This window comes from Galeopterus variegatus, unplaced genomic scaffold (assembly GCF_000696425.1).
Source record: "Galeopterus variegatus unplaced genomic scaffold, G_variegatus-3.0.2 Scaffold12543, whole genome shotgun sequence".
NCBI lineage: Eukaryota > Metazoa > Chordata > Mammalia > Dermoptera > Cynocephalidae > Galeopterus > Galeopterus variegatus.
The window spans coordinates 14,980-25,335 of NW_007738654.1; the positions used below are offsets into that span (position 1 = coordinate 14,980).

Genomic DNA, 10,356 nt, shown 5'->3' on the forward strand with positions numbered 1-10,356 from the left:
GGGTCTTGGGTACCCTCCAAAGGTTTTCTTACCATTTCTTTGGGTGTAAGGGATTTTGGAACAATTGTTATTTATTTTGTCTTTGCTCAAAGGACATCTTATGTGAAAGCCCAAAGTACAAAACAGGTAGCAGTGGCGTGGCTATGGTTGAGGTGGTGCCGAGGACCAGAGCCTACCCTTCATGGCCTCCCCCACCCCACGCCTCAGCTCCTGGGCATCTGCCTAGAACCCCGAGTTTGAACATCACTGCAACAGAGCATCAGAGTTGGGGAGAGAGGCATTTTGGAAAATGACTTCCGTGATGGTGTGGAGGATGGGTGAGAAGGGGCTGAAGCAGGAGGCAGGGAACCCAGCTCAAGGTGATTATGGCAGCCCTGGTAAAACACCAGACTGTGGCCACATGGTTCCGCATCCATACTGGGAGCCGGAGCTGAGCTGATTTCAGCAGCTCCTTGAGAGGCCGTCTCATCTATCGTTCTGCACTCAGTCTTTGGAATCAAACTGCCGGATTGCAGGCCGTGTGAGTTTCTTAACCTCCCCAGGCCTCAGTTTCCTCATTTTTCAAATGGTAGAATTACAGATATTTCCCTGATTGTTTGTCAGGTTTAAATGAGTTAGTACACGTCAGGTACTGAAACCCTTTCACAAGCCCAGTTCATAGTGAGCTCATAGTAATATCATCAATAATAGTAAACAGTAATTATTTACTATGATTGTCCAAAATGCATTTATGAAATTTCAGTTCATTCATTTAATCAGTATTAATCGAGCCCCTTCAATATGCCAAATACCATGTGGGCGTAGTGAGCTCATAGTAACATCATCAATAATAGTAAATAGTAATTATTTACTATGATTGTCCAAAATGCATTTATGAAATCTCAGTTCATTCATTTAATCAGTATTAATCGAGCCCCTTCAATATGCCAAATACCATGTGGGCACTGAGGATACGTCAGGGAGTGGAATAGACCAACCCTCATTTACATTTGAGTGGCGGTGACAATAAATACACAGAATGGGTGGGTAATAGGGTCCATGGGATCATGTAGGACTTGGCCGCATTAGGAACTTTTGAGTGAGATGGGAAGTCTGGAAGGTTTTGAGCAAAGAGATGACAAGATTGGGCACCCATTTTGGGGTCAGAATAGCTCTGTCAGGTCCAGGGAGCTGGTCTATATCAGGTGTTAACTAACAGTGGTTGTGTTAGTCGCTACCCACGGTCCCGTCTACAAGGGGGCAATTCCGATGGGAGGGGAGTTGTGAGAAATGATCTTGGCGAAGGGAGTGGGGTCCCCAGAAAAGAGAGCCACCCTTCCCTTACATTGCAAAGGCGTGTCCAGGAGCGACAGTGACGATGCCGCTGTCCACCTGGCTGCAGCACTTGCTGGACTCCTCGTGATGTTGAATGGGCCCGTTTGTGCCATGACCGGTCGGTAGCTATTTGCCCCCGCTCGGTGACATCTCCGTTGTCCTCTTGTCACACTCTCTGGAGTCCTAAGTGAGAGGGTATCTGTTTATCGCTGCTTTCCCCACAGTGTTTGAGAACAAAGATAAGATTGTGATCATCATGGAATATGCGAGCAAAGGCGAGCTGTACGATTACATCAGCGAGCGGAGACGCCTGAGCGAGCGGGAGACCAGACACTTCTTCCGGCAGATCGTGTCCGCCGTGCACTATTGTCACAAGGTAAGGCTGTGCCTGGCCCGCAGCTTCGGCCACCAATGGTTTTAATAGCACCACGTGATTCTTTGCATATTATAAAAGTACTGTCTGTTCATTATAGTGTATGTGGAGAATTTATACCCTAGAATGAAGAAAATCACCATCACCTACAATCCCAGAATCCAGGGTAACCCCCTATTGACATGTCTGCTTGTTTCCTTCCAGTCCTCCTCCTCCTCCTCACATTTACTTTTTATCTAGCTGTCTGTTCATTATAGTGTATGTGGAGAATTTATACCCTAGAATGAAGAAAATCACCATCACCTACAATCCCAGAATCCAGGGTAACCCCCCTGTTGACATGTCTGCTTGTTTCCTTCCAGTCCTCCTCCTCCTCCTCACATTTACTTTTTATCTAAACTTTTTATTTTGAATAATTTTACATTTACAGGAAAGTTTCAAGGGTAGTACAGAAGGTTCCCATATACTCCTCATTTGGTTTACCCTAATGTTAATATCTTACATTACTGTGGTACATTTGTCAAAACTGAGACACCAATATTATATGTTACTATCAACAAAATTTCAGATTTTATTTGAATTTCACCAGTTTTTCCATCAATTAGCTTCTTCTGTTCCAGGATCCAGTCCAACCAAGCTGCATTTATTTTGATAGTTTATGTCTTGCTTTTTCACGTAATATTTTAATCTTCTGAACATTTTTCTATGTCATTAAGAATTCTCTGTAATTATAGATTGTTGTAAATTCAGGCTGTTTCTAATTTCTGATTACTATAAATAGCAATCAACATCTTTGTGCATATTTTCCTCTCATTTGAATAATTTACTTAAGGGATTTTCCAGAAGTGGACTTATTGGGTGAAAGGTCCTGGACTTCTCTATACTCTGGGTACCTTTCCTTGCACAGGTTACCTACATACACATATATTTTATTGCAACACACGCCACAGGACGTGCTCACTGTGTAGCCACAGTGTAGCTCCCTTGGTCTCTAGAGAAGGAAATGAAGTACACAGATAATTCCACGCCATGCTTCAGTCATTACTACTATTAATCATTTTAGCTATGATTTTCATCCCATTCAGACTTCCCCAGGTCTGCCATACCTGGAACAGGTATTCACACTTTGAGGACAATATGACTTCAGTTGAACATGGCATCCCAAATAGAGTCAACTTCTTTATACAAATGATTGCAGCATGGGGCCTTCTGGCTTGTTAAATATTCTGTTTAATTGAGAGCGGCTCTATAAGTAATTAGTAGATGATTATTGAAATCCAGAACCCTTAACCCATGTGACCATTACTTGACCTGTGTTTACTGACTCAAAAGGTACTCATGATTTTCAGTCATGCAATATTTTGTATTTTATCATCAGGTATCATTGTAAAAGCACTACAGACCATATTTGCATTATTTGGATTCTGTGTGAATGGGGCTTTATTAGACTCATTCCATCTTATTATGAAAACCAGGAATGCAACAATGTGTAAATCAAACTGCTCCCAATATTTAAAACTAAACAAAATCATGTGCCTTGTATTTCATAGCTTTCCTCCAGGAGACTTGGTTCTGTGCATTTCTGAATTCAAAATACCTCCTCGAAGGCTTGAAGTAGAAAAAGAGTAGTAGAAATACATGTTTTCATCTCTCTCTCCAGTCAGTGCTTTTGGAGATTTTAGGAACTGTCAATTGGAAAGAAAAATAAACAATAGAGAACCAACTGTAAACATGCCAGTTGGTTTGCTCAAAAGAGCAGCTTCAATCACAGATGTCCTTTGTGCTGAATGATGTTCAGAACCTACTCCCTGCCATTTATCTGCTCAGCCCCCCAACAACCGGTTCTTTCAGTCCCACCGCTCTTGCCATGCCCACCCACCCCTGAAAAAAGATAATTGGGTCTTAGAAAAGAATTGAGCAGGCCAGTTGTTACTGCTGTGTAGACTGTTGCTACTGGTTAATGACTCCTTTTCACCTTTCAGCTGCCTGTCTGCTTGTCATTGAAGTTCAGCCTCCAGCCTTGCCAGAGTTGGCCTGAATGGAAAGGTCACACAGTAGGGCAGCCACCTGCTTTGGTCAGGCCAGTGGCTGCAGTCTCATTGGCCTGCTCCCACGCTTCACCTTTCACCCTGCACAGAGTCCTGCTGAGCAGAGAGGGACTTTCAGAATCTTCTCTTGTGGCTGCTTAGAAAATACCCTGTTATCCTCAGGACAGATCTGGGTTGGTTTCGTGGGTCAGGATAGACTGGGCCAGGCCCCTTTGCAGCACTGGGGAAGCAGGCAGACAGACAGACAGACAATCAAGACCTATGAGCCCCATGCTCTGAGTCCCCAGCAGAGAAATCTGCTTCTTCCCTGGGAATCACATCAGACAGACAGACATTGTTTGCCCCTGCCTGGGATGATATGGCTTTCACACAGTGGAATTGCATTCCAACAAAGAATCCCCCTGCTGTTTTACAGGCTCTGGGGGAGAATGGATTCCAGTCATTTTTCCCTTAACCACACAGCAAGTGACTAATGCTCTCCCGTGGCTGGTCGATGGCTGGTGGAGAGGCATCCTGACAGCGAGAGCAGCCCTGAAGGATGCGGCAAAGACCACCGGGCTGGCACGATTCTTTAATCTGTCCAGCATTTCCCTGTGTTCATCCTCCTCCTTCCTCTCTCTCATCCTAACCGTTCTCATTCAATTCCCTCCTCGCCTTCTCATTTCAGAATGGTGTGGTCCACCGGGACTTGAAGCTGGAAAATATACTGCTCGATGACAACTGCAATATTAAGGTAAAGCTCTTGCCTCATTGATTGATATGCAGGGCCTGGGGACTGCAGCCAGATAGGGGATTAACCCTTTCCAAGCTGCAGCCTGGAAAGAAGGTAGCTACTTGCTTTCTTGGCAGGTGGGTAGGGAGACCCTCTTTGCTGGAGGTCTCAGTTCTGTCCAGACAATTAAATTTGACGAACATTTATTGATCTCCAACTGCATACTAGACATTGTTCTTCCTGCTGGGATAAGAAGCAATGACTAAGATACAATTCCTGCCCTCAGGAAGCTCATAGTCTAAAATCATCACATAAAAATACTTATAACAACCAACATATTTCATGTGTATTTCATATCATATTTGCTTGAAATCACTTAAATTCAACCTTTACAACAGCCATAGGAGATAGCTACTGTTATTTATGTCATACCATAGACAGGGAAACTGAGGCATGAAAAAGCTAAGCAATGTACACGAGATAACACAATGGTAAGTAGTGGAGTTGGTATCTGGCCCCCTATCTGTCTGACTCACGAGACCAAGGTCAATTGATTGTGCTCAGTTTGCTAGCAGGGTCTGCAGTTATTTTAGAGTTGGAACTCGTTCCCTGGCCACTTTTTTGTCACTCCCCACCCCATGTCTCCTACTTCTCCTTCCCAACCCTCCCACCCCTGAAACCAGCCATGCAACTGGAAAGCTGACCGAAATGATGGTGGTGTCTGCTGTTGGGAAATAGCAAGTGATGGAGTTTACTTTTATGGAGAGTATTATTGCTGGCTCCTGCTGGAGCTGGAGAAAGCTCTCCTGGCTGATGGGGTTCAAGTGCCTCCTGGGGAGCACTCTGAGTGTCCTTTTGATCACGTCTGCAAAATAAACAAATACGGTTTCAAAATAAATGGAGCTCACTGCATGGGTTTCATTATGAAATGGCCTTAGTACTCCCGACACCAGCAGGAGCTCTCCAATTGGCCGCTGGTGACGTTAGTGGCTTACCCCTGGTCCCTGGTCAAGGCATGGGAACGATCTTGCATCTTCCTCTATTTTTGTTTTTGTTGCTCTCAGTTGTGGGGAGCATGATGGGGAGACTGTTTCCTTGCTTGGAAGGATGCAGTTACTTTGGTGTTTGGATTCTGTTTGCAGATCATGGAGGCAACCATTAGTCACCGTCATCCTTTGAGAAGCCCCTGGAAGCCATTATAGCGGTGACCTCTTGTTCGTGCAGAGTGGTTGACCTTAGTCACATATTTCTGTGTAGACTATAGAGTAAGGGAGAAATAGTTGGTCAAAACAGTTCTCCCTAGGAACAGAAAGTGAAATTCCAGGGTCTCTCCATTTCTAGCAGAGCGGTCAGATTATTCTAGATGGATCACTGGATGTAGAATTAGAAAATTCTCAGCTGTGTGGCTTGCTAGCCATTTGACTTTGGGAAAGCCATTTAACTCTGTCTTCTCACCTGTAAAATGGGGTCACAGTAATATCCACAGGCTTGCTTTGAGGGCTAAATGAGATGCTCTCTTTGTTTAGCTTTATAAACTGCCAAGCACTTGTGTGTAAGCAAGTCAAGGTTAAGAGCAGTGGCTTTGGAATTAGATAGCCTGGGTTTGAATTGCAACCTAGTCCATTACTCATGCAGGATTTTGGGTAAAGTACCTGTCTATGTAAGTCTTAGTTTCCTCACCTGTCAAGTAGGGATGGCAGTTCTTGTCTCTGGGGATTGTTGTTTATTTGTTCATTTTTTCCCAATGTTTTCTGAGCAGTTACTGCATGCAGTGCCCTGTGCCAGTCTGGGGGGTCAGTAACAAACCTGGACATTCTAGACAATACTATAGTCAAAGCAGTTAGCACTTAACTATTACTATACCAGCAGCCTGCTTAAACGGCAGGCCACTAGAGAGGGAACTGAACCAGAAGCCAGTTGCTCTGAAGGTGCCTGGATCTTGAGGAATGCTAGGCAGTGGCTGAAATATTGGGTCCTGGCCCAGGGGCCATACTCTAAGGGTTTGTGTCAGCGACCTTGATGACTTTCTCTCTAGATTCATCCTTCCACTTGCCCCCAGAGCTCTCAAAACTAAATGTAGTCTTTACAAGGCCTGGAATGTGAGGCTCTCGCCTGGGGACTGGGTTCTGTGGTACAGTGTGACCTCTTGGTCATATGATGCAGTCCAGAAGTGATAAGGCACATAGCTTCCTATGGAGTCACAGAATTCTCCAATGGAGAAGAATGGTTAGAATTCTGTAAGCAGTTCTGCAGGAGAACAATGGGGCAGGAGCCTAGAAGAATAGCTCATCTGCATAAGCAATAGGGCAATGATGTTGGCCTAATAGTTTTCCTGGACCAAGTCCTTCAATCTAGCATTCCTATGCATTACATAGGGAAATAGCACACACATAGAATATTATAAAATTAAGGTTTTGGTCAAATCTTTTTCCTTGTCTTTTCCTTAAGAATTTCTACTCCTGGCATTTTCCAAGGTAAAATACAACAATGATGTTGGCCTAATAGTTTTCCTGGACCAAGTCCTTCAATCTAGCATTCCTATGCATTACATAGGGAAATAGCACACACATAGAATAGTATAAAATTAAGGTTTTGGTCATATCTTTTTCCTTGTCTTTTCCTTAAGAATTTCTACTCCTGGCATTTTCCAAGGTAAAATACACACACACACACACACACACACACACACACACATCTCAAACAGAAGCCAAATCTTCCCATTATCAACACTCTTAAATTCTTTCTCTGTTTATTCAAGAATCCTACTCAGATCTGAAAATCCTAGAGCTTGAAAGAACTTTGAGGGTCATTTTCCAACCCCTCGTTTTAATGATTATGACTCAGGAAGTCTAAGTGATGTGCCCCAGATCACACAGTGAATCAGTATAGACTGCATTATTGGTCTTTGTTTCCTCAGAGTGTGGCATAGTGCTTGGTATACAGTATGTACTTAAGACCTGTTTGATTTTGGAATAAAGGAATGACAAGGCAGGATTAGAACTCACATGTTTGACTTCTAGGCAGATTCTCTTTTTATCATCTCACACTCACTTCCAGTTTTTGAAAATGTGTTTCAGCTGGTGTTGATTCATCTTCCGGCTGCATAGTCTCAGCTCTTCCTGACTCAGCATATTGCTGAAACATATTTAGAAAGGGCAGTTGGTGACAAAAGCAGGCAGACACATGGCCACAAGCTGGACTGTAATGTTGAAGAAAGCCCAAGCCAGCAGGGTCTGGACCTCAGGGACCATGGACATCAGACGAGCTGCCACCTAACAGGATGTGAGCGACGAGGTCCCTCTTGCGGCCCCGCTGTTGCTTCTCTAAATGTGGATCCATCTTTAGTGTTTAAAGGGTAGAGTGGTGGATTTTGGTCCAGGAAGCCCATAAAAATGCTACTGGTTTAAACTTGTCACATGTCAATGTAGTTTTAGTGTGAGCCACATAGCTTGTTCCTCTGCCCTTCCTTGCCTGATGTTGATTTGCAAAGAGCACATCTGGCATTGGAAATTATTTATCTGGCCACTGCGAGAGGGTGTGGCTTCTAAAAATATTCACACAGTCGGTCGGCAGAAAGAATGAGAGCAATGTGCTTCTTTGGGTTGCATTCCGTACTCTGTGGAAGCATGTCTACTAAAATAGACACCCAGCATAGCATTAATTCACAATTAATAAAAATGGGCCAGATTCACATCCCACTCTCTGGGAGAATAGAATGCTGACAATTCCCATAGAAGGCTCCTGTAAAAATGCTTTACAATGAGAAGAGGTCCAGGCATCGGGGTCAGCTGACCGCTTCAAAGAGGGCTGGGAATCTGGTGAGCTCCCAGGGCTCAGAGTAGAGGGGCATGGGGGAAATGGCCTGTTGCCTCCTAGGACAATGGAAACATGTCTGCTGTGGATAAGAAAAGAAGCTTTGAATGGCCAGGGCCGAGGAGAGAGAGAAACCTCTGATGCTTAGCAAGACCAAATGGGGCAGCTTGGGATCATAGGCCTCTGGGCTTTGATTACATAAATGTGAGAACTCTGTGTTCATGCATTAATTAATCAATTCACTTATTCATTCCTCCGTTTTCGTATGTATACCCATGTATACCTGCATTCACTCATCTGCTCCTGCATTTATTCATTGAGCAATTGAACGTCTCTTATGTGCAATATTTATTTGATCACAAATATTTATTAAGTTCATCCTGCATACTTGGCCCTGTGCTGGGGTTTAGTAGTGAACTAGATGGCCAAATCCCTGTCCTCTTGGAACGCAGAATCCAGCAGCTGTTAAACCAGCAGTATTAGTGGGCCATAAGAACACAGAAGTAAATGAAGAAGAGGTGCCTGCCTTAATGAACTTAGAATTCCAGGTGGGGATATAAGTAATAAACAAATAAATACATAATGTAACGTGATGGTGAAGAAAATCCACTCAGGCTGAGGATGCAGAATTAAAGTACTGTTTTAGCTAGAGGGTCAGGGAAGGTCTCTTGCAGAGGACTTGAACTCCTCACATCCACCAAGCTTTCTCTGGCTTCCTGACCTTGGCTGTGATGGTGAAGAAAATCCACTCAGGCTGAGGATGCAGAATTAAAGTACTGTTTTAGCTAGAGGGTCAGGGAAGGCCTCTTGCAGAGGACTTGAACTCCTCACATCCACCAAGCTTTCTCTGGCTTCCTGACCTTGGCTCACACAGTTCCCTCTGTCTGGAATGCTCTTTCCACTCTTCTTTGCCTGCCCCTCCTTTGGGGCTCTTCTTGAATGTCTCTTCTTCCAGGAAGCCTTCCCTGATCTTTGTCCCTTGTGTAATGTGTTGTAGAAGTGCAGAGCAGGAAGTGGTGGGTCTGTCCAGCTGGATGCACCAGAAAGCCTTTGTAGAGGAAATGGTGATAGATGTGGGTTTTGAAGGATAGATAGGAGTTTGACAGAAAGGAATGTGATGAAGACCTTTCACGAGGAAGAAACAGCAAGCACAGGAACAGAGCATGGAGACGAGAAAAGGACAGCAACGTTTATCAAGCCCCTACTAGAAGCCAGGCCCTGGGCCTGACCCTCCAAATGCCTTACTTCATTTGTTCCTCAGAATGTATCTACCCAGGGTGGGTCTAATTACCCCCATTTTACAGATGAGGAGGCTCCACACCTTATAAGTGATGGGACTGGCTACCATGGCTATTTGACTCTAAAGACCAGACACCTGATAAATTCCACCCTCTATCCTCTACCACCTAAATTTGCCCTAAATCCAAAAGAGTGTCACAGGAGGGCATTTTTTTGGTGCTCACTTTCATCAGGCTTACCTTGTCTGCAGGCAGGCTTGCAGACAGCTGTCCCTGGCAGAAACTGTCCAAGTCTGATGGTGGCCCATGGCCAGGCTCCCTGAGTCAGGGTGGCCAGAGCGGCCATGTAGGGACACCAGAGTTGTGTGTGCAGTGACCGGCACCAGCTGCTCTATTAGCACGCGCTGAGAGGCTGCTGCTTGGACATGCAGTGGGTTAAGAGCTTCCCCAGATTGCTTCTGGTCGGTCATTTCTTGTCTCTCGAGAGAAGCGGTGTGAACTTAGATCTTCCGAAGATGAAAGCTGACCCTACTCCCTTGTGCTCATTGTTCCGCTCCCTACCTTCACTTCCTGACAACTCAAGGGTGGGGTTGTCATGGGTAAAGCCACAGCAATGAACTCCCAGGCCGGAAAGGAGCTTCAGAGTGTGTCTTCCTGGATAGAATTGCTGTCTTCCCGAAGAGTTATGCAGAAAGCACATTTCCTCATTAGCCACCTGAGAGCAGTGACTCCAGGTCCCCTTTATGTAGATAGAACTTTACGACCAAGGTAGCTCTTCACCAATACCTCAGGCAAGTCACTTTAACTCCCTGTGCCTCAGTTTCCTCATCTGTAAAATGGGGATAGTAATGGAATCCT

The 10,356-nt window shown here is 44.7% G+C and overlaps 1 protein-coding gene across 1 annotated transcript in view; it reads left to right on the forward strand.

Moving 5' to 3' along the window:
* Positions 1-301: 301 nt before the first annotated feature.
* Positions 302-10,356, forward strand: part of NUAK1 (NUAK family, SNF1-like kinase, 1) — a 25,043-nt gene continuing 14,988 nt past the window's right edge. The window contains exons 1-3 of the mRNA XM_008563091.1: positions 302-377; positions 1,539-1,690; positions 4,403-4,468. Of these exons, the coding sequence (XP_008561313.1) occupies positions 302-377; positions 1,539-1,690; positions 4,403-4,468 (294 nt within the window). The remainder of the gene's footprint in view (positions 378-1,538; positions 1,691-4,402; positions 4,469-10,356) is intronic.